Source organism: Triturus cristatus, chromosome 2_1, assembly GCF_964204655.1.
Source record: "Triturus cristatus chromosome 2_1, aTriCri1.1, whole genome shotgun sequence".
In the NCBI taxonomy this organism is placed as follows: domain Eukaryota; kingdom Metazoa; phylum Chordata; class Amphibia; order Caudata; family Salamandridae; genus Triturus; species Triturus cristatus.
Window position 1 is genome coordinate 1105842031 of NC_140581.1, and position 25039 is coordinate 1105867069.

The window sequence follows — 25039 nt, forward strand, 5'->3', positions numbered from 1 at the left end:
TTGGTCCTGTAACTGCGGGATGTCGTCATCGGCTGTCGATATTCTTGATTCGGCTTCGGAGATGTGGGCAGTGGCGTTACGCAGGTCCTGCCGGAGGAGGGCAATGTCGACTTTGATCTCCCCACCCATACCCTCCAGGGAGGAGCGGGAGGCGTTGATGACCTGCAAAATGGCTGTTAGGTCTGTGTTGGGGGCTGAAGTCGCCGCCTCATTCGAGCCCGCCCCCCTCTCCGAGGTCGTGTACTGATCAATCCTGGTTTGGGTGGCAGCGGCTGGCGGCCTGGAAGCCCTGTACTTACCCATGATGGCCGCCCCACGATCAACAGGGGATGTCACGGCCACTAGAGACCCCACAGGGACCAGGGCGGCAGATGGCAGGAGGGGAGGATGCACAGCCGGGGCCCCTCACCCGTCCGGCAGGCCGATTGTCACCAGCAATGCCGATCACGTCTCTGCGCGCTGTCAGAAGAGGCAGCCGAATAGCGCTCAAGGCCGCCGACTAGAAACTCCAGGTTCAAGGCCCGCCAGTACCCAGGGCAGCGAGCCACCTCCTACCGGACAACACAGCAAAGGCCAGATCCACGGCGCCCCCAGCGAAGTCACAGGACCCGATCAGTCCGTGCAGTCGCCCAAGCCCTTCAAGATGGTCCTCGGTGAACAGGCAGGATGGACCGCCCCCAATCCAGGCACCTCGCGGTGGATCCCCAACCGCCGATGCCACCACTCAGCCCGGGGCCGCGGGTACCGGATTCAGCTCAGGTCGCCCTCCCCCGGATCTTGACCCTTCACAGCTGACAGCGTAAAGCCTGCAGCCAGGGGGGGGGGGGGGGGGTGGGTTAAGGATGCCGCACTCACCGACCGCCGGCTTGCGGCCCGAGCAGCTAAGGCGCCATTCAACGGCCCCCGCAGATCGCGAGGGACCAGGTCCAAGTGCAGCGGCGGATGCAGGGGGGGAAGGGGGAGCCGGACCCCGACCGTCGACACCTGGCCCGAAGGGGGGCCCCCCCACCACTCCCCGGTCACCTCGACAGCCAGGGCCGCCCCACTCACACGCCTTCCTCAGCGCCGCACTCACCGGCCGCCGTCCACCAAAGTGCGGCCCCCCGGGGCCCGCTCCGCACCCCCACACTCACCGCCTGCAGTCCTGGGGCGGGAACACCTCTCTTCTCGCCGGGGGGAGGGAGGGGCCAGCAGCGGCAACTAAAGTGTCTCTACAAGGCCGCCGATGTCACAGGAAGGCCGGGCCTAGACACCACGCTGGAGCCGCGGGCTCGATTAGCAGCCCGTCCGGGTCCCAGCACCAGGATTGCCACTGCCAGCCGCCGGCCTGCCTCCGGGTCGCCGATCGTCGCGTGGGCCAGGCCGAATCCAGGCAGCTTCGGGCTCAGAGCCGCGTGTCAGGTCCGCGCTCCGTTGCGCCACGAATGGGCCGGCCAGGGCAGCTCGCCACGGATTTAGGCGGATTCGCGGGGTTAGGCGTCCGGAGCCTCACTGCCGAGCGGCTATGTCGGACCGGCACCACCTAGCGCTCCGGGTGCGTACATTTTTAATTAATGAGACGTCCGGGGTGGAATTCAACAGGGGTGCTTCTACCCATTCGTATAGATGGTAAAACGTAATGGGACAAGAACACAACCCTGGCGGACTCCCCTCAGGATTGGGAACGACCTAGAGCACTCCCCCTGGTTTCCGATGCTGAAGAATAAAGCTGTCTGATGAAGGTGGTTATTGCATTGTTCATACCCATTTCTGCCATTATTTCTCAAAGGTGCTGATGGGTTACACAGTTGAATGCTGCTGAGAGGTCCATAAATGCCAAATATAATTTCTCCTGCTTTGCTTTAGTGTACTTAGCCATTAGTAGGGTCAGGTTGAGGCTTTGATCCTGGGTGCCACTCCCCTTTTTGAACCTGTATTGCACTGTGATCAAGATATTATTGTTAGTGTTCCATTCCTCTAATCTATTAAGTATGACACGACCCATCAATTTGGCAGTACTATCCAATAAGCAGATTGGACAATAGTTTTTAGGCTGAGCTTTGTCTCCCTTTTTATGGATTGGGATTATGATAGACCTCTTCCGTAAATCATGTGGGCCCACTGCGGCTATTACATTAGAAACATTAGTGAGCACTGGCCCCCACAGATCGGGGTTTTCCATAAAAAGGTCTACTGGAGTGCCATCTCGGCCAGGGGCTCTATTACTTGTGGACTTTAAAAGGGCAGATCGAATTTCCTGTAAATTAAAACACAAGGACAGGTTAGTAGGGGGACTATTTAATGGCAACTGGATAACCACCTCCGCCGTATAAAAGTTAAAAATGGAGGAAAATTGTGCGATCCAAGAAACCTCGTCCACATGGCACGCGGTACTCGGATCTTCCAAAGGTTTAAGGAATGGGGCGTTAATGATTCTCCAAAAATCCCTAGAGTTTTTTGAAAGAGCCGCTTGATGAAGTTTCTCCCAGGCGTCTTCCTTGAGGGTGTTTGTTCTTTGCTTCCTGACCTCTGTGTAACGAAGCCGTAGGGTCTTAACCAGTGATGCGTCCCTTGGGGTAGACCTAAGTGCTAGATATAAATTAGAAAGGGCCTTCGTGCAGGACTGGTCAAACCATTTGAGGCCTGGATTGTTAGAAGTTCCTCTTTCCTTCGTTATTAGCTTTTTTGCCTCTGACAATATCCTTTCAAAGGCTGTTATTTAATGTCAGCATTGGGTCAGGGATTGCTGCCAGACAAGTTATAATATCGTCAAGGCTATTGCCAACCCCTCCTGTGATAAATTTCTCTTTATCTATCATTTCCCATTTTAAGATTATCCAATTTTTCCTTTTTATTACTGGGTTGATATGTCTTATCTGCTCAAAAGGAGTTCTTCCCCATACCACGTTGGCAATTAGGGTGTGAAGGTCACTAAATCCATATGGCATAATTGCAATATTCTAGATAAATTTACACAGGGATGAAGAAGTCAATAAATAATCTAGAGTTGAACTCTGGCTGGTCAATTTAAAGGTATGTTTTAATAAACCGGAGCCGGGGTCAATTGGATTCATAATTTCCAGGTCATTGATGAAAAATTGCATATTCAGAGCATCGCCATAGGCATTATGTGTAGAATGGGAAATTGGATCACCTGAATCGTTAAACAGGCCGCATGCTGTTTTATTTGGTAAAGTGCAGTAGTGTGCGTTAAAGTCACCCATCCATAGGATTTTTGGGGGTGCTTAAGGCTCTTAGAAAAGGTATTGACATCTCTTTCCAGCATATCCACAATCTCTTTAATATTTGTGTTAAAGTTATTATTATTATTATAATTAATCAAAAGAATGCTGTCCCCATTTGGTTCCTTTAAATGAAGAAAGTGGTAATAGGAAGAAACATTAAGGAATGATAAGACTGCTAAATTTAAGGTGTTTTTTTAGTAACGTTAAAATACCCCCCTTTGCACATCCAGAAGCAGATGGGCAGGCTGGGGTATAAAAGGAGCGATAGCCGTCTAGATAAATTGGTCCTCTGTCCCATGTTTCCTGGAGGCAGATCAGGTCATGTTTGTTGATAATTGCTAACCAATCTGAGTTGAGCACTTTGAACTTTAGGCCAGCGATATTCCAGGAAGCTAGTTTGACATGGTCACTGAGAGTGGGTGAGTGATTAGCAGGTGCCACCTGGATATTAGATTAATCGAGCCCCAGATCCCTAGGACTTTTAGATGAGTTAATAGAGGTCCCATTCCCCCCTGTCAATCACGCCAATCCAGATCTATCAGAGCGCAAAAGCGGTTGTTAGTGGGGAGGTGTGTAGAAGAGCAACCTGAGAATAGGCTTAAAGGCTCCTTGCTGTGAGAATTTGAAAAGCTTTGGGCCCTGTTAGATGGTCTATCAGAGTCTGTAGAAGAAGCCAAGGGGTAGTGTGAACATCTGGGTTTGTTGTGTAGCTGTATCAGGTGAGTGCCAAAACAGTTTCTGAATCAGGTGGTATGAATAAAAATTAACAACCAAGCAATCCCCCTGGAAGGTTTCTTAGAGTTCCCTACCCAAGCTACCCCTCTTGCCATTAGAATACACTGTAATAACTCCCCTCGACCACCCCCCGTGCTTGTTAATCCAATGGCATTCCTTGGTAATAAGTTGATCTGTAGATTCTATCTGAGTGTCCGCTAGCTTCGGGGCATTCGCCCAGGACTATGACATAGGGGCAGGCAGCGGGGGGAAGGTCCAATTTTGAATCATGGTGACGGTTTGTCCTGTTTATCACTTCATTATCAAAATCTCTAGAATGTATCGCTGACAGTAGAGACAAAGGTGGAAGTGAGTTAAGTGCCCCCCGTGATCGCAAAGGGTGAAGGGAAGGATAGTGAGGGGGATGAGTGGGTTGCATGTATGGAGGTTTAAAGTTGTTTCGGGCTTCACTGACCCCGATATCTACTGCTTGTGGGCCTCTTGCCTTTGAGACCTCGCTAATTGGTCTCGCACTGTCCCGTGTGGTTAAAGGATATGTGGGATTATAGTAGGCTCAGAGCGAGGGGACATCTCCTTAGCCCCCGCCCGATTGCAACCGTTGGTGCTTGTAATTCTTGAATATAGGGACTCCAGGGTTGCTTCAATTTTTCTTAGCCTATCTGAAAATGGCTGTATCAGGCGAGTGAAAGACTGTTCCATTTTTAGTAGCAAGACATCCGCTGAAGGCATTGGGGGTGTAGAAGCTATTGAGGCCTCTGATACAGTAGCAGATGTTGGCTTTGTAACTGATCTTACTCCCCCTTTTATCCTCTTTGGCGGTGGCTCAATATGGACAATAGGAGAATGGGCTCTACCATTAGCCCGTGAGTTTTTATATTTAGAGCGAGTTACAGTTTGCTTAGGTGGTAGAGGGAGAGAGGGAATAGACAGGTCTTCCGCCGTTGCATTTGGAGTCCCGATATTAGTGCAAGTGGGCGAGTAAACGGGCATTGCTGGATAGTCTGCGCTCTACAGTCTGGATCTCCTTGTTCAGAGCATCAGAGGCTCTTATAAGGAAGGCATCTAAGGTGTTGGATGACTCGCCTCCATTCATGGTAGTTTTCCTTTTACCCATCTGCGTCAACCATGCCGGGCCAAATCCGAATCCAGTTCTTAAAAGTAAGGAATGGAAGAAGTTTCTGGTAGTCCATAGTGTTGCACAAGGACTTGTGTACTTCTACAAATATGCTTAGTAAAAAAATAATCATTCATTAATACCATTATCAGTCTACAGTAATAGAAGTGGAACAGTGACTAACCAATAGGTACTGTACACAAGAACTTCAGTGCCACTTGCTTTCTTTCTTTGATTCTGTTTCAGAAAAGAGAAAAACTTTACTTTCTAAGCCAGCAAAGTCAACTGAATGCCTATCCTTCTGCCCTGCTTGATAGAGAACTGAAGCCCATTGACGCACGGTAAGAAAGAGGGTGTTCTCTTCTGCCAACTTCACTTTGTGATCTCTAAATGTAGTCTGCCTGTTAGGCGGATACAGTCATGTCCTTTGGCAAGCAACATCATGCCTACCCTCACTGATGATTTATTGATTTCCTTTGCACAACCAGACAAACAGCAGACAGGACATGGCCAAATATATATGAGAGCCTGTGATTCCTGCTGTGAGATGTGCAGTAATCCCCCAGGTTGTTTGGTGGCAAGGCAGATTCAGCCTCAGAGAGGTTTAATGATAGCTGTACTGGGGCCTGATCTTCAGGATTGTTCTCTCTGGACTGTAGGTTCCATCAGCCATACCCATACATTTAGGGTTTTCTACCAGGGCCTGGCTTTATTGCAAGAGACAGCCATCTCAGGCCAACGAGAAGACCGTTCAGCCCTTTTGGTGGTCCAAGATAACAGGACTGCCATCAACAGGGCCAGTCGTAGTCATCTTCATACCTGCCGCTGCAGCCGAGCTTCTCTGATTCCCCTCTTTGGGAGTTGCGAGCGGGGAACAGAATATTCTTTTACCTGTCCAACTGCCATGCCGTAACCATGGATCATCGCAAGTTGTGATTCATAGTTACATACTTCCTTATCAAACCCCCTACAGTTTCTCCTGTTTTCACTCATACCTTGGCAGAACATGCCTCCCTCCTGGCCATAGAGGTTCAGTGATTGCTGGACAAAGGGAAAGTACCCAAGAGTGAAAGTGGCAAAAAAGTACTACTCTTAATATGTCTTTAGTGTCCAACTGGACAATGCACTCCCACAATGTTGAACCTTTGGTTCTTAAACACCTTCATTCAGACCTGCATTTACCCATCCTCCATTCCCACCAGCGTGTCTCATGGTAGGAAAGGAACATTTTCAGCTGCAGGAAGGTGATGATAATGATGATCTTGGTCCATCTTTAGGTTCAGGAGGGCACATAATACCAGGATGACTAGCATTTGAAAGTGAACTAGTTCCAATCAGTCACAGACCACCTGCAGATGACCATCTCGCTTCTGTTTGCATTAAGATTCTCCATCAAAACGTCAAAGTCCACCTTTGGCCAGTCCAGAAGATTCCCTTTATAGGGGCTCTGCTAGATAATGTGGTGCTCAAAGCGATTCCAGCACATTCAGGATATGATACAGACGTTTTGTGCTCAGCCCAGTGTTTTAGTCTGGATGGTTCTGGTGCTTCCTGGTCTTCTGGCTCTGCGTATTCTGCTTTTGCCTCATGTCTTTGATACATGCAGGCTCAGCAGTGGAACCTCCATCTTCAGTGGGCTCAGCACTTGGGAGTGCCTCTCAGACAACATGTATGTGTTGGATGAGTCAACTTGAGACTTGCAAAGGTAGATGATGGAGTCCAACCTCACCATTCTCCCTTCGTGATGGACCAGGCCCTCTCTGCAGAGTCACCCCAAACTTGTTACTGTTTCCCCTCCAGTTATTTGCTGAATTCTTTTTTGTTGGCCTTAGGGCACTTTACCCCTGCTAACCAGTGCTAAAATGCATGTGCTCTCTCTTTAAAACGTGTTGGATTGGCTTATATCTAATTGTGCTATTTAATTTACTTGTAAGTCCCTAGTAAAGTGACATTATCTGTGCCCAGGGCCTGCAAATTAAATGCTACTAGTGATTGTGCCACCCACTTATGTAGCACCTTAAAGATGTTTCAGTCTGTGTATGCAGTTATAAGCTGTCATCTCGACCTGGCAAAAAAAGCTTTTCTTGTTCTGGTAGTGAAAAACGATTACATTCATTTTTCACCACTGCAAGGCCTCTTCCATAGAATAACATTTGAGTTATCTTATTACATTTAATAGGCTGTAAGTTCCAAATGGGAGCAGGAAACCAGTCCCTGAAATCCGAAATTAAAAATCTTAACTTATGATGAAGTCTGATTTTAATTTACATTTTTGAAAACTTTTTATTAAGTTGTCATTTTCCTGCCCTAGCCATTAGGCGCCTGTAGCTTGTCTCTGGTGACATGACTGGGTGTAGCTGACAGTTGCGATATGGGTGTTCTTCCTAAACAGTCACACACAATAGAGAGCTTAGGTGTGCCTGGATGGGCCATCACTGGGAGGGAGGGCGGGCCTGGGAGCAGCCCTACTTACACTTGAAAAGGCTATGTCTTGCCTCCACACAAAGGGCTGCATACCCCGTGTAGTTAGTCTGGAGTCAGTGTGGGGGAGGCAGGGCACCTTTGCACTAGTACCTCAAGTACCTTTTTCCCACTTCAAAGGCAGAACTAGGTATAAATATTGGACCTCGGACACCAGCTCTTTAGTACACTTCTGGACCTGTGGATACTCTGCCCGGAAGAAGGACTGATGTGCTGCTGGAAGGACTTCTGAACTGCTGCTCTGAACGAACTACTGCCCTCTTACCTGGACCTGCATCTCTTGAACCTAGAGTGATTTCAAGGGCTATTGGCTTGCCTCCTGATCTGAGGCCTCAGGGACACAACATGCTTCCAACAGCCTTGCATCTCCACCTTGACTCTGCCATCTTTGTGTCTAAGTCTTGCCATCCCGGTATTGGATCCTTGGAAGTGGGCTCAATGTGCTCTGCCAGCCTCTGTGGTTCCAGCGGAACAGACACATATCCTCTGCTGCTCAGAATAAACCCGAGCAATTCAAACTCATTGCTGCTGCTGCTTGTATTGGGCCGTTGTAAAGATCCACATCACATTGCAGCTTTTCGGGCACCGACACCCCGTCCCGACTGCGTAACGCATCCCTTTCATGGGCCTTCGCATCTCTTGTCTACAGCAGCCTCTACGCCGATGCTGGACTCCTCACCACAGCTCTTTGGAACTGACACATCACCCCGATTGCTCACCGCAATCTCGACTTCTGACTTTGCATAGCAAGCTTCACCAACAGGATTCTCGACAACTAAGCAGGCCCTCGCATTGCATCCTCACCGCATTTTAGAACTGATGCATCACTTCAGCTGTGCGACGCATCTTTGCGGACCCTCGCACCGCTTCACAATCCAGGATTTAAGGTACTTTGTACAGCAAGCTTTACTGAGACCCTGTAGCCAGCCCGCACTCTATTGCTTTCGGCCTGAACTTGTGACTTTGTCCTGGGCCAGTGCGACCAGATATCCACAGTTAGAGCTTTTTTTGCTTTTTGGTGCGGTTTTCTCTAGAATCCTTAAAATTGTTTATCTCCGGTACTACTGATTGCATATTGTCGTTTTGGTCTTGTTTTAATTAATAAAGAAAGTTCTTGGTATGGGGTCCTTTTATATGATGTTTTCACTTTATTAATGTTTGAAGAATCACACATATATTTTACACATTGCCTCCAAGTTAAGCCCGACTGCTCTGTGCCTAGCTACCAGTGGGTTGAGCACAGGTTAATTTAGGGTTGGCTTGTGCCTCACCCTGATAAGCATTGTGGTTGCTGCTTGACCAGGGCACTCACCCCAGTCACCGAACAGCCAAATTTCTTACACCTCCCTATCCAGACTCCACTGTGGTGTGGGGTACATTGATTCTGGGCAGGGGAGTCCACCAGATCTGCCAGCAGAGGTAGTAGACTTGGTTTTGACAGCTCACCACTAATCCATGAAGTCCCTCTACTCTGGCAGCTGGGCAAAATGTATGGCCCGCTGCGAGGACCATGGGTGGATTGACTTCAGGCAAAGATATCTCAAATGCTTCTGTTTGTCCTGTCTTTGGCTGAGCAAGATATTGCCATGGGCATTGTTAAAGGCTATTTACCTGCTTTCTCAGCCTCTTTATATTTTTCAAAATAAGATCTTACTGTTTAAGTCACCAGTTGTGATACGTTTTTTCTTTTTTTCATTAATAGAGTTCTTTCCCCTCCTGTACTTTTTCTTATGTTTCAGTGGGACCTTACCTTGGTTCTTACCTTCTTATTGTGCATACCATACAAGCCAATGCATATCTGTTTTTGAGGCTACTGACCCTTAAAACTGTCTTCCTCATTGAGATTATATTTACATGTGCAGTGTCGGATAAGCTGGTGTTTCAGACTCGGGCAGCATTTGTGCCAACAGTTATGACTCCTTTCCACATGGAACAATGTATTAAGCTCCCCACTTTCTTCTCTACAATATATAGCCGATATAGTCCTTAGCTTAAATATCGATCGCACCAAAGAGCACCTAGTGAATGACAAACGTTTTGTTGAGTTCTCTTGTGCTAAGAAGGATAGGGCAGTCGAGAAACATACGTTATCCAGATTGATCATTCTTTTCATAATAAATGTGCTACACCTTCACCAAAAAAGAGTCTCATGGATGTCTTCAGACTCCTTATACCAGAGCTGAGGTCATCACCATCACTATTACCTTCGCCAGGGGCGTTCCAGTGCTAGATATAGTCCAAGCGCCTACATGGGTGTCCATCCACACCTTCAATATGCATTACTGCATTACCCCTGGGAGGGCCATTATACCTGATCGGTCCTGCAAGATTTCCTGGTGTGAAATCCAGTCTTCAGATCCCCCACTTTTTGGGAGGTATTGCTTTGAAATCTGCTTAGAAATCTGTGATTAGCAATATCCATCAGAAGAACAAGTTACTTACCTTCAGTAATGTCCATTTTGGTGAATGCTCTTGACTGCAGAATCCTCGCCGTGCTCCCTCAATATGTCACAGTTCTCAATGTGTTACTGACTACCGACGCTCTTCATCTGAAGGTGTGGACTGCTTTGTTATAAACTGATTCCAACGTGCCGGAAACAAGCATCATGGGACCGGTTTTGGAGTATTACTCTTCATCAGCCAGGCTAGCTTGACTCCAGTGGCATGGAGAGCATGGGACCCACGTCTGGGCATGCATGTCCCACTTAGGGTGACATATGCAAAAAGAACAATTGATGGACGGAATGTTGAACAATGTTAAACATTCACCCCCAGTATAGAGATCTGGGCCTAAATCCATAGTTTTCCTGCTCACCATGCCATACCAGTTTGGACCCAACCATATGCAAATCAGTCTTGACCCTGCCCCAATGGGAACAGTCCAGCCTGAACTGCAAGGCCAGGTCCTCCCTGGACCGGAAACCAGCATCCTGGGACCGGTTTCGGTCTATCACCCCTCACCAGCCAGGCTAGCTTGACTCCAGTGGCATGGAGAGCACGGGACCATGTCTGGGCATATTCCTCCCTCTTAGTGCGACAAATGCGAAAAGAGCATTTGATGGATGCAATGCTGAACAATGTCAAACATTCGCCCCCAGTACAGAGATCTGGTCCTAAATCCATCTGGGGGCATGGTGAGTCCACTGCAAATTCTGATGGCTCCACATACTAGCGCCAAGGAGCAGTTGCTGGGAAAATAGTTTCTGGATTCAGTCAATCAATCAATCAATCAGTCATTTGTAAAGCACACTACATACCCACGAGGGTCTCAAGGCGCTGGGGGGGGGCCGCTACTGATCGAACAGCCAGGTCTTGAGCATCCGCCTGAAGGTCAGCAGGTCTTGGGTCTGTCGTAGGCTCAGTGGGAGGGTGTTCCATGTCTTGGCGGCGAGGTGGGAGAAGGATCTCCCGCCAGTGGTTGTTCTTCGGATGCGCGGGACGGTGGCGAGTGAGAGGTCGGCGTAGCTGGCGGTTGGGGATGTTGAAGGAGAGCCGTCTGTTGAGGTACGCTGGGCCGGTCTTGTGGAGTGCCGTGTGCGTGGATGAGGAGCTTGAAGGATATCCTCTTGCTGACGGGGAGCCAGTGCAGGTCCCTCAGGTGGGGGGTGATGCGGCCGTGGCGTGGTACGTCGAGGATCAGTCATGCCGAGGCGTTTTGGATGCGTTGTAGTCGTTTGATGAGCTTGGTCGGGGCTCCCGCGTAGAGGGCGTTTCCTTAGTCGAGTCTGCTGCTGACGAGGGCCTGGGTGACTGTCCTTCTTGTAGCTGTCGGGATCCATCTGTAGATCTTGTGGAGCATGCGGAGGGTGTTGAAGCAGGAGGAGGAGACAGCGTTGACCTGCTTGGTCATTGAGAGCATTGAGTCGAGGATGATTCCCAGGTTGCGTGCGTGGTCGGTGGGTGTCGGGGCTGCTCCCAGTGCCGTCGGTCACCAGGAGTCGTCCCAGGCTGAAGGGTTGGAGCCGAGGATGAGGACCTCCGTCTTGTCCGAGTTCAGCTTCAGACGGCTGGTCTTCATCCAGTCGGCGACAGCCTTCATTCCTTCATGGAGGTTGGCTTTGGGGGTGATGGGGTCCTTGGTGAGGGAGAGGATCAGTTGAGTGTCGTCAGCGTAGGAGATTATGTTGAGGTCGTGCTGTCGGGTGACGTGCGCGAGCGAGGCCATGTAAATGATGAACAGAGTCGGGCTGAGGGAGGATCCCTGGGGTACGCCGCAGATGATCTCGGAGACTTCGGACCGGAATGGGGGGAGGCGGATGCTCTGGGGTCTGCCGGAGAGGAAGGAGGTGGTCCATTCCAGAGCCTTGTCTTGGATCCCTGCGGCGTGAAGGCGTGCACATAGTGTGCGGGTGGCAGACGGTGTCGAAAGCGGCGGGAAGGTCTAGGAGTGCTGCAATCTCGCCATTGTTCAGCAGGGTCCTGATGTCGTCGGTGGCGGCGATGAGGGCGGTCTCGGTGCTGTGGTTGCTGCGGAACCCTGACTGGGAAGGGTCCAGGACTCTGTTTTCTTCGAGGCATCAGGTTAGCTGTCTGTTGACGATTTTCTCGATGACCTTGGCTCTGAAGGAGAGCAGAGAGATGGGCCGGAAGTTCTTGAGGTCTCTTGGGTCAGCCTTGAGTTTCTTCAGTAGGGCGTTGATCTCGGCGTGTTTCCAGCTCTCTGGGAAGGTTGCGGTCTTGAGGGAGAGATTGATGACGTTGCGTAGGTGGGGTGCGATGGAGCTGCTTGCTTTGTTGAAGACGTGGTGCGGGATATGATCTGACGGAGAGCCGGAGTGGATTGTGCTCATGGTCTTGATGGTGTCATCGATGCTCACGCTGACCCAGGATGGCAGGGGGTCGTGGTCGATGGTGTGCGGAGGGTCTGTTGTGTTGCTGTCTGTTGGGTCTGTCTGGGTGTTGAAGCTGTCGTGGATATCTGCTATCTTGCGGGGGAAGAAGGTGGCGAGGGAGTCGCACAGGGCTTGTGACGGCGGGATGTCGTTGGTGTTGGAACTGGGGTTGGAGAGTTCCTTCACGATGTTGAAGAGCTCCTTGCTATTGTGTGCGTTGTTGTCGAGGTGGTCTTTAAACGAGGTTCTCTTGGCGGCCCTGATGAGGTGGTGGTGGTTGCGGCTGGCGTCCGTGTGTGCTGCGCGGTTGTCCGGAGTTTGTTCGCTGTGCCATTTTTTCTCTAGTTTCCGGCAGGCGCGCTTGGAGGCTAGGAGTTCTGGGGTGAACCAGCTGGCCCTTTTGCTGGTGTCTCTGTAGGGGGGTTTCTTCAGCGGGGCGAGGGTGTTGACGCAGTCTTCGATCCAGCGTCTGAGGCTGTGGGCAGCGTCGTCGGTGTTGGAGGGTTCGGTGGGTGGGCTGAGAGCGAGGTTTGCATGTAGTTGGTCTTCGGTGATTTTGCTCCAGCAGCGGCGGGGGATCTGTTGGGCGCGGTGGTGTGTGGTAGGTTTCTGGAAGGTGAAGTGGATGCAGCGGTGGTCGGTCCAGAGGAGTTTGGTGGTGTGGCTGACGGAGACATGCAGGCTTGAGGAGAAGATGGGGTCGAGTGTGTGGCCGGCGGAGTGGGTAGGCGTTGTGACGAGTTACTTTAGTCCGAGGTTGTCGAGGTTATCGATCAGGGTTGTGGAGTTGTTGTTGTTCTCAAGGTGAAAGTTCAGGTCTCCGAGGAGGATGTAGTTGGTGGAGATCAGGGCGTGCGTGCTGATGAAGTCGGCGATGGAGTCGCTGAACTGGGGGCGGGGTCTGGGGGGTCGGTAGACGAGGGTGCCTCTGGGGGTGGGGTTGGGGTCTGTGTGGATCTGGAAGTGCATGTGTTCGGCGGTGCTGATCGCGTCGTCGGTGCTAGTCGAGTCCCTGATGCTGTTCTTGTGGACGATGGCGATTCCTCCTCCGACGGTGCGGTCTCTGCGGGTGATCTTGTAGCCGTCTGAGATGGCTATGGCGATGTCGGGTGCGGAGGAGTCGTTCAACCAGGTATCTGTCAGGAAGGCGACGTCCGGGGATGTTGTGTCGAGCAAGTCCCAGAGCTCGACGGCGTGTTTGCGAGCGGAGCGGGTGTTCAGTAGTATGCATCGCAGGTGGGTGCGGTCTTTCTTGGCGGGTTGTTTGTCGGTTCTGAGGCTGGTGTAGCTGCGATTCCGGCAGGTGAAGGGACCGTGTGTGCGTTTTGGGGCGGCCTTGAAGCAGGCTTGGGTCCGTCCAGGGTTGAGGGCGTGGAGTGTGCTGGCATCGTAGCGGCGGCGGTCGTCATTGCGGGAGCGGGAGCCAGGGGTTCGGGCGCGGTCCAGGCACGGACGGGCGCAGACGGGCTTGCCTTAGGTGCACCTTTGGCGCGGCCGCACAGCGGCCGGCATATATAGGGAGGTGGGAGGGAGGAGCAGCTGGGAGGCGGGGGCAGCTAATGGGCAGTGGGCAGTCAGGGGGGCGTGCCGCAGGGGACACAGCAGCAGGGGCGGTGAGAGACGACGGAGGGAACAGAAGGAAAAAGGGCACAAAAAACGAGGGAAAAACAAGTGGCACAGAGAGCAAAAAGGGCACGAAAACGAGGGGGAACCGAGTGGCACAGAAGGCAAAGGGCACAAAATCAATGAAAAACGTGTGGCACAGAAGGCAAAAAGGAGCACAGAAATACAGGGGCAGCTAAGAATCAGAAGGCAAAAACGGGCAGAGAGGCACGGGGCAGTGAGGGGAACCGAAGGGAAAACCGGGCAGAGGGACATGGGGCAGCGAGGGGTACAGAAGGAAAAACCAGGCAGAGGGACATGAGGCAGCGAGGGGTACAAAAGGAAAAACCGGGCAAAGACACAGGGGCAGCGAGGGGTACAGAAGGAAAGAAAACAGGCAAGGACCACGTACAGGCAGCGGTGGAAGACAGACACAACAATGAAAATACAGGCAATACAGTAAAACAATAAGGTGGAAGATAAACAAACTTACAGCCTACCACTGGCCACCAGGGATGAGGCGCAGGTGGTAGCCTGCGAGTGGAGGAGGGCTTCGAACTTCCTCAGCAGCGGCAGCTGGGGCAGGGACACACAGGCGGAGCTGTGCGGAGGGGGAGCGACCTACCTGGTGGGTCAAGGGTCAAGGGTCTGGGGCCTGGGGCGATTTAGATAGTGAAGAATCTGTGGCTAGACAGAATATCCACCGAGAAGAGTGTCACTGACAGTAAGGGGCTTGTTCAGCAAGTTGGTTGCAGAAACATTCAATGCAAAAGCATAGATTGATGTTTGTGATCATTTGTTTTTCACCAAAAGCAGGGTATTTCTACTGGAGAAGTATATATTAATTTTGATTCCTTCCCCATTACCGCTGAAAAAAAGGATAGGGGCTGTGTTGTGTGGCAAAACTAATTCATGTGACTTCTATGGAATGAATGGCAATCTGCTGTTAACAAAACCATTATATCAATTAAAGGGAAGAAAAAAGCAAAAAAGAAAATAATTGATGTAAAAAACGATAAATATTGAGAAAAAGCGACAGTGATGTTTTCTACTTGAAGTTGTTGACAGAAATGCCAAATAATGTAATGCAGTACTGGCGATTAAAGCACCCTTATTACTGCAGACATGGTCAATTTTCTTAATCTTGGTCAAAATCTGGCCACAGCTCAGTTGACATACAATAAAAGGAAAAGAACACTAAAACAAAACGTTACACATGATACTGGACTGAGTCATTCTTTGCTTCCATCCAGGTGGCCAAAACCATATCCATGTCCAACATGTTCTGATGAGCTACTGTTTTGTATGCACCATTGTCCTATCTACCTAAACTAATATGTAATGCCTGTAAGAGTGCAAGGTCTTTTGAATCCTACTATATGCTGAGATTTATACCAAGAAGCAGATATCCTTCTCCATATGATGTTTTGCTCTAGGTTGTCTGCTTTTTTTCTCTTGTAGACTTCTCCTTAACAATTTACATAATGTTAAACGATTATTTGACTATATTATTTGATATTGCTCTCAAAGTAACCATTTGTATCCTGTATGTGTTAACGAATATTTTCATTTTATTCCAGGACCAGAGCATTTCTCAGAATTTGTTAAGTTGGTTAAGGATCATAAACTATATACAGAAGGCCTAAAGCTTTTCCAGCCAGGAACTCAGGAGTATAAGGTAATGTCTAACGGGAGCAATTTAAATGGTTTTTCTATATCAGTCAGATTAAAATACGTTTTACTTCCAGTAAATGTACCTTAAACATTCTCCCTTTTATTCACCTGACTTTCTTCACAATTGTAACAGTTTTTTTTATAAGAAAGTAAGTCACCATCTGATCCGGCCAGAAATAGATTAATCGTTGCAAAGGCTCAAGCTATTTTAACAGAAAGGCCCATGCTGCCTGCAATCACCTGTTACATTCATGCAATATTTGACCTTTTGTCCTTGTGTTCTCTCCATGTATATGATCAAAGATCATGGTTTTCCTCGTAGGTGAAAGAGCTTCAACTCTCTTTTTTTATTCAGATCATGCACACACTTGTTCTAACCAGGTATTCTTCATTTCGAGAGTAATTTGCAGACCATACATCTTCTTATTTGTGCAAATCCCTACAATTAATAAATCAAGTCTGTTGCCCTGAATTATGTTTTGCAGTGTTTTAATATATTTTTTGTTACCCTAGTAGTTTGTGGTAAAGTGGGAAAGTTATGGAAGTCTTGCTCAAAGTAAATCAGGAGATAAGGAGCAAGAGGAATACCAGATAAGTCTTGTAGTGCTAAAGTTGAAAACGAAAGAGGCCTTATCGACTGGAGCAACAATGTAGAAGGAATGCATGGCTTTTGTCCGCACAGCAAAGGAAATTCAAGGCAAATCGACCCTCCTCCCAAAACCACACCGCAGATATTGATGTCAAATGTTTTATATTTTCTGTCTTAAAAATGGAGCCGGACCAATGTCTTATCCTAATATTATTTAGCACTCTGGGAATCTGCTGGCATTTGCCACCTAGAAAAGTCTCCCAGAAAGTGGGCCAATTTTGGCAGAAGTGTGGAAATGGCAAAGGCTAGCAGGCCAAGTCAATGACAAAACTTCCATCCTTGAGATATGAATCCTGCCAGGAAGGCTTTTGTGCCCCAGATATTAGAACCTGCTTGATATCTGAACTATTTATTGCGGAGTAGATTATTTTTGCCAGTCCCACAAGAGTACCTCTTACGTTGAAGTAAAGAGTAAAAGTCACAAATGGGCTGGAAGAATATTTCAGATCTAATAGAAAACAATACTAGTGAAAAAAGAAACTGTTCCTGAAATTTTACAGAAGTGCAGAAAAATGTTCTGGGTCTGTAAGCACATAAATATCTGAAGTATGAATACTTATGAAGCACGTGCTGACCATAAAGTGGTTTTGTTGCAAGCAAGAAACAGCTGCATAACTTTACTTAATGTCATTTCTGACATACTTCTAACCTCAGATATCTCACCTTTTGAATACTCTCCCAAGCATCAGACTGGATCAGAAAGCTTTGCACTTACTCTTTTGTGTCCGGTGGGTGGCGTTGCACGGCTTTGCACCAGCTTGGTTCTGGTCCAGAAATGACAGTAGAGCAGCATATGAGTGCCACTCAAGCACGCTGTCATCAGTTATTTTCTTTTTGTGCCACCAGATGCAGATCTAAGGCTAACCCTTGTCTCTCAAAAGGCAGATTTCCTACCACATTTGTCTTTGATGCTTGGCGTTAGACCATGACGCCAAGGCCTGCAGCGACTGAACCCTGATAAATCCAAAGGCCATCCTTGACTGTGAAGCGCAGCTGAATGTCTCCAAACACTGGAAGACTCTTCACCATGAATCGTTGAAGTTGAAGGAAACTTCCCTATCCGGTCCCCAAAGTGGTTTCTGCGTCAGATCTCTGTTGTGGTCTGAGTAATCGGGTAAGTCAAGGAAGAAATGACAATGCAGCACATTCAGGAATTCTGTGACTCCATGCTGTGCCTCTTTGGCATGCTGCCCGGCTCCTTCTGACATGCCCTCGGGCCCCAAGGAACCACATGGACCTCCAACTGTGGATCTCCGGGCGGGTTTACCCTCGAAACCAGTTGGAACCTCTAGGATTGTTGGGTTGTGCACCAGCTTCGATACTGATGTTGGTCCTGGTGCCACAACCCATACTGAACCTCTGAGCATCAACGCCAGACAGTAAAGTGCAACTTTTAGTGCTCTCTGTCTCCGAGCTGACTTTGAATGAGGCTGCACCCTGATTTTTCAGGATCGCAGTCTTCCGGCAACCCATCAGACACTGACACCATGCTGTTTCCTCAAGGAAAGTCCCAGATTATTTACAGTCTGTTCGGCACTGACTGACAATGATTGCTAGGATGAAGGGAAGGAGTTTTTTCAACCTTACAATAAGAACAGATTGTATGATGAGCTACAAGATGCCTGCAGGCTGGATACTTCTTGAGATACTGGACTGATCTCTCCTCCTGGTCCTGATATTTAAGAAGGTGCCTCGTTTGTAATGGTGATGCAAAGAGCACCTGAGGTCCTTGATATCCAATTGCCTTCTGTGGTGGTGAAAACGAATGTACTTACTGAAGTCCTACAACTCAGATCGACAACTACAGATTCCCTATTGCGGACATTCCTCTAATGACATAGGCAAAGCAATAGCCATGCTGGGAACTGCTGGTTAATAGGCAAATAGTGAGGTGCCATCAAAATGCCGCAGGTAATCTGGCTTTCTTAACACAGCACCCAACTCCAGAAAGTTTAGTGGTGCAAGCTTTATTGTCCAGAGTCAACACAAACTTCTTCCACACCACCCTACCTGATAGAGAATTAAAGCACCTTGAAACATTTGAGAAACGCATGTTCTCTTCTTTCAGTTTGGCATTGAGGTCTATCAATGCCAGCTTGCCTCTTAGGCTGATGCATTCACACCCTTTGGGATCCTGTTGCTCAAGTACTACCTGCTGTAACAGCTGAAATGTGCTCTACTCTTAATTAAGCCATTCAGGATGGCTGCGATGCAGGAAAATTCACGATTCACGGTGGGCTAGATACCACGAATTGTCTTGGCCGGGCGATAGACACCAGTGTTACACTTTGAAGACATGCATGGATGTCCACAGGGCTCGACAAATCCACTCGACCGCTCGCATTTGCGAGGTAAATTTAAGGAGGTCGAGCTATTTTTAGGTCCTACTCGCCCTTTCTGGCGAGTAGAAAAACATACTAACTTTTGTCCTCTGTCATTGAAAACGAAGCAAATGTGACAAAATAACAAGATTTAAAGGCCTTTTTATTGCTCACAAAGCAAATGAGCAATAAAGATGCCTTTAAATCTTGTTATCTTGTCACATTTGCTCCGCTTTCAGAGACGGAGGTCAAGTAGGTTACTGTTAGGTCGAGGAGAGTTTTCAAGGTACTAGACCTGCAGGACTAGTACCATTTTTCAGATTTTTCGAGCCCTGGATGAGATCTCCTGGCTTCTTCAAGGAATGTACAGTCTTGCCTAGTTGAATTGCCCTTCAATGGCTCTCACCTATTTGGTTGAAAAGCAGACTCAGTCCTTGAGTGCTTTAAAGACAGGTGGGCCATAGCCTGCTCCTTGGGCCTGTCTGCTCCAACTCATCAGGTCTATCAGCAGTTTCTCCACCTCTGTGGTGATTGTATGTGCTTTCAATACTGCCATCTAATTCCCTTTCATGCAGCCCAGCAGACTATGTATTCCTTTTGTGGCCTTGGGACCCACAGACAGTGTGGAGAGTGAGCAGCCCAATCCTCAGCCGCTCCAGCTGCTGCAGCTTCAAAACCTCTTTTGTGGGTCCTTCCAAACACACAGCCACCTTGTTGGAGGCAAGATCTGGGATTTTCTCTCATGTTGGCAAACAGTCACCTCCGACAAGTGGGTCCTGCAAATTGTCCAGTGGGCCTATGCCCTTTCCACTCCACCGCACCTTCCACCACCTTTGAGACGGCTGACGGAGGATCAGCTGTCTGTTTTCCCCTTTGATCCCACCAGTTTCCCTCAGGTGTTCACCAAAATGATGGCAGTGATTACAGCGCTTCCTAGGACGTTGGGTTACCAGCTTTCCCCTGTCTCAATGACTGATTGTTTAAGGGAGTTCGGCCCAGGCAATCATTACCCACATCCAGACGACGGCGAACCCCTTGGCTTGACATCCTTGGGGTTGACTATCAAGATGTCACACGTGACTTCTCCACAGACAATCCCTTTAATCGGAGCTGGACACGGTGCAGTTTTTTGTTTCTCCTCTGGAGCAGAGTCCAGAACATTTAGGCTATGTTCCTGATGTTTCAGCCTCTGTCCTCAATCTCAGTGAGGATGATGTTGAGGCTGTTCGACTCCTGCATCCTGCTGGTCAAGCACACCAGGTGGCACACGTAGGCACAGAGAGGGATCTAAAGACCCTATTGGGCACAGCCTCAGGGGATCTTTCCTAGTATGTTCAGACTTCAGAGGAGACTTCAAAAGTCCTGCAGTGGTGGATGTTGGATGTTGGATCGTGATTAGGTCAATGGCAGACACCTCTCCGTTTTCACCTAAGGCTCACTGATGCATCTCTCCTTGGTTGGAATAGTCATCTAGGAGAGGTGAAGATCAGAGGCATCTGGTCTCTGACAGAGGCCCGGCTCCACATCAGTCTTTTGGAATTCTGGGCCAATCAGTTGGCATTGAAAGCCTTCTTGCCATGCCTAAACGGAAACTGGTGCAGGTACTCACAAATAACAGCTCCACCATGTGGTATTCCAAAACGCAGGGTGGGGTGGGGTTGTTGACCCTGTGTCCGGAAGCACTACTCCTATTGAAGTTGCTGGAGCAGCAGGGAATATTCCTGGTGGCCCATCACCTGGCTGGATCTTTTAATCAATCAATCAATCAGAGGTTTATAATGCGCGCTACTCACCCGTAAGGCTCTCAAGGCGCTGGGCTTTGAACGTGAGGGCTGACAGACACAGCTGCCAATGCCTAACAGATCATAAATGACAGCCACACCCAGAGGTGGCGTAAGGATCTTACCCGAATGGGGAGAACCTTGGCTTATTCTCTTTGCCACCGCTTGGAATGCACAATGCCAGCATTTTTTCGCTTTGGAGTTCCCAAGATTGTTCTGTCTCAGAGACGCATTTTGCCTAGAGTGGAGCTCCGGGATCCTGTGTGCCTTTCCTCTGCCACCGCTCCTGTCCCAAGTTCTGAAGTAGGTTAGGATCGACCGGAGCCAAGTCATCCTAGTGGCACTGGATTGGTCAAGGATAGTGTGGTACTCAGAACTCCTGTCCATGAGCATCTGCCCTACAATAAGGCTGCCACTTCAGGAGCACCAGGGCAGGGTCCTGCATCCAGGCCTCCTCAATCTTCATCTACATGTTTTGAGTGGGAGACATCCATTACAAAGCGGTCTTTACACCGCAATATGTTTACAACGTGGCCATTACAACGTAAGTCGTTACAACGACTTGCACTGAATGGCGCTATACACTAAGGAATAGTATGAATTACTATTCCAACACCTTCCCTACTGTTACATAGGCTGGAGTTGGAATAGTAAATCATACTATTCCTAAGTCCAGCGCCCTCCAGCGCAAGTCGTTGTAATGACTAGCGTTGTAATGACTGCGTTGTAGACATATCGCTGTGTAAAGACCGCTATGTAACGTCAAACATTCGTTTGGAGCTTGAGTGAGGGCAGTTGATCTCATTTGAAATTCCTCGTGAAGTAGTTAATGCCATTCTGGCAACCAGGCATCCCCCCCCAAAATCAGTATACTACTGCTGTTGAGACACGTTTGTGGCTTGGTGTGGTACTAGGCAGATTGACTCATTTCAATCCAAACTTTCTGAAGTGTTGCTTTTTGTATTGTCGCTAGTCTAGCAAGGACTTGCTTTGACACAGTTGAACGTTCTTTGTCGTCTCTTTAGGCTTTTTTTGTGCTTGCCCGATCAGCTCTCTTTATTTCAATCACCTGTTGTGGTGTATTTTTTGAAAGGGTTGAAGCATTAGTTGCGGACCACACCTTTCATTATTCCTCAGTGGGATCTAAACTTAGTGGAGTACCCCTCAGCTGTCCATTGTGGCTCCTCACTCCTTAACATTGGTGCGGCAGGTTAGTGAGCTAAAAGCCCTCTCTGTCAACCCACCGTACACACATTCTTTCTAGACAAGATGGTGCTTAAAACCTGAGCTTCCTTTCTCCCAAAAGTGGTTGCTCTTTTTTAGCAGGAGGAGAGACTACGTGGTTGGATCACAAAAGAGCTCTCAAGTTCTATATTGATCAGTCAGTTGATCTAATTTATATAGCACGGCTAATCACCCAAGAGGGTATCCTGGCGCTGAGAGGGGGCCTCAGTTGATCATCCAGGTCTTGAGTCCTTTCCTGAATTCCAGCAGATATGATCCAGTCTGTAGGTGGAATGGGAGGTTGTTCCAGGCCTTCGCAGCAAGACGAGAGGAGGAGCATCCTCCACTAATTGCTGTGGTGGATGCATCGGGTGTGGGCGAGGCAAAGGGAGGCGGAGCACAAGTATCTGGAGTGACGGTATAAGTTCAGTTGGTGGTTTTTATACCTGATCCCTGGATGTGGAGGGATTTGAAGGTGTGAATCAACATCTTGAAATGGCATCCCTTCTGAATGGGGAGCGAGTGGAGCTTCTTGAGGTGGGGTTTGATGTGGGTCTGTTTGGGCAAGTATAAGATTAATCTAGCCGCTGCATTTTGTATTGTTTGCATTGTCTTGAGGAGGAGCAATGTGATTCCTACGTAGAGTGCTTTGCTGTAGTCCAGTCGCCTGGTGACCAGGGCTTGAGTGACAGTGCGTCTGGTGTTGATGGAGAGCCACTTGAAGATCTTGTGGAGCATGCGAAGGGTGAGGAAACTGGTGGAAGCGACTGCTTTGATCTGACTTTTCATGGAGAGCTAACTGTCCAGGAAGATGCAGACGTTTCGGATGCGGTCGGTCAGTGTGAGTCCCAGTTCTGGGGGCCACCAGGCGTTGCTCCATGAGAAGGAGTTGTTCCCAGAAAATCAGCACCCCCTTCTTGTCTGAGTTAAGCTGTAAGCAGAGTTATGTCTCATCCAGTCTGCGATGTTTATCATGCACCTGTCGGTCAGCGGGGTTAAGGGGTCTTCTGATAGTGAGAGGATGAGTTGGGTATTGTTGGTGTAGGATATGATGTGCAGTCCATACAATCTGATGACGTTGGCCAGGGGAGGTCATGTAGGTGTTGAACAGGGTGGGGCTGAGGGTCGAATCCTGAGGGACGCCGCAAATGCTGTTCTTGGGTTCCGATGTGAAGGACTTAAGGCGGGTTCTCTGGGTTATCCTGGTGAGGAAGGAGGCGATCCACTTAATGGCATCTCCTTGGATTCCAAAGTTGTGAAGCCTTTTGATCAGGGTTAGGTGTGATACTGTGTTGAACGCTGCTGATTGATCTAGGAGGATCAGGGCCGCCATTTTTCCTTGGTCGAGGATGGATCTGATGTTATCTGTGGCTGCAATCAGGGCGGTTTCGGTGCTGTGGTTGGTGTGGAATCCTTACTGGGTGGTGTCCAGGAGATTGTTGGTGGTGAACGGCATTTTCAAGAACTTTGGCTGGAAAGGGAGCAGAAAGATGGGGTGGTAATTTGTGAGTTTGTTGTGGTCGGCGAATGGTTTCTTGAGTTGTGCTTGACTTTTGTGGGCTTCCATTTGTCAGGGAATATGGCCATGGTGATGGGTGTATTGAGGATGGTGGTGATTTTGCTGATTGTCTTGCTCCTGAGGTTGAAAATGTGGTGGGGACAGGGGTCCTGAGCGGACAGAGATCATGATGGCTGCAGTGTCTTGTGTGGGGAGCTGGACCCAGGTGGTGAGCAGCTAGTCATGTTCCTCATTCGTGAAATCGAGATAGCTGAGGAGGTCGGTGGGTTGAGGTTCCGAAACGGCTGTAGATGGTGGAGATCTGGTCATGGAAGAAGTCCACCAGGGAGGTGCAGAGTTCCTGTGATGGGGTGTAGACGTTTTCAGTGGCTATGGGGCCGATGAACTCTCTGACGATGTTGAAGAGTTCCTTGCTGTAGTTGGAACTTGCTTCGATGAGGTCAGCCAGACCAGCTTTTTTCATCTTTATCAGGAGTTGGTGGTATTGGTTGAGGCCAGTTTTAAATGTTGTTTTGTCTGTGGGCTCCATGCTGGTACACTGTTTCCTTTCGAGTTGTTAGCAGGTGCGCTTCATGGTTCTTCTTTCCGTCGTGCACCAGCTGGCTTTCTTGGAGGACCTTTTTCAGCTTGGTGGGTTTGCTGGGGGCGACTGTCGGCGCAGTCTGTGATCCAGGTGGAAAAGTTCTTGAGCGCCTTTTCTAGGTTGGTTGCGGTGTGAGGGCGGGCGGTGTTGAAGGGGGTCAGCCCATTGTTTCTCTGAGATCTTGTTCCAGCTGCGGAGAGACGTGCTTGGTGGGTTGGGGTGATGCCGGGAGTCCCAAGATAGTGAAGTGGACGTTAGCGTGGTCTGTTCAGGTGAACTCAGTGACATGTCTTTTACTTGATTCTCTCTCTGACTGTGAAGATCAGGTTGAGTGTGTGTCCTATGATATAAAAAGGGTTGGTGACCAGCTGGGTGAGGCCGATGTAAGTGTTGATGGCGAGCGGAGCGATGAAATCGGGAATGGCATTGCAGAAACTGGGGCGAGGTCCTGGCGTTCTGAAGGTGAGGATGCCTTTGATGATGGTTTTGTTGTTGGTTCAGAGTTGGAAGCTGAGATGTTCCATGACATCATCTGCGGTGGTGGAGCAGTGGATGGTTTGTTTGTGAATGATGGCGAGTCCACATCCATGCTTGTTGATGCAGTCTCTGTGTGTAATATTGTAGCCATTTGGAGTGGCTGAGAAGATGTCTGGCGAGGATGCTGGGTTTCCGTGAGGAAGATGGCGACAGGGTGAGGGAGGTGGTGGTGTCCCAAATCTCAGTGGCATGCTTGCAGAGAGATTGTGTGTTGAGCAGGAGGCACTGGAGATGGTCGTGGTTGGCCGTGGTAGGTGTGGTGGTAGTCGCCGCGTGTGCTAAACCTTTGGTATTGCAGGGGAAGAGGCAGTGGCAGCACGTGAAATGTCCTACCGGGGGGAGGTCCAGCAGCATTTGTTTCTACTGATTCCTGGGTCGAGGGCTTGCACCTCAGCAGTGGTGTGTCGTTGGGTGTCGGTAGTGCCAGGGTTCCTGGTTCTGGACGCGGTTCAGGTGCGGATGGACGCAGGGGGGTTTACCTTTGACACTCCAGTGACGCATCCACGCTGCAGCCTTGATAAGTAGTCCTGGGAGGTGGGAGAGGCTAGAAGGAGGGCATAACATGGCAAAAACGGCAGGAGTGGAGAGGAAAAATCACACCCAAGCAAGGATAAGTACAAGTAGTGGCAGAAACAGCAGAAAACAATATAGAATATCAATGCGAAATGTAATACAGTACAAAGAACAGAGTTACAAAGCAGCTGGGGACTCTGGTAGTACCAGATACCAGTGAGCGATTGGCAGTGCTGGGTAGCAACACGCT

General features: G+C 49.2%; 1 protein-coding gene across 1 annotated transcript in view; it reads left to right on the forward strand.

Annotated features, from left to right (window-relative positions):
- The window catches only part of ELP1 (elongator acetyltransferase complex subunit 1), a 754242-nt gene that overhangs the window by 447289 nt on the left and 281914 nt on the right, over positions 1–25039 (forward strand). The window contains exon 27 of the mRNA XM_085636502.1: positions 15569–15666. Within this exon, the coding sequence (XP_085492628.1) occupies positions 15569–15666 (98 nt within the window). The remainder of the gene's footprint in view (positions 1–15568; positions 15667–25039) is intronic.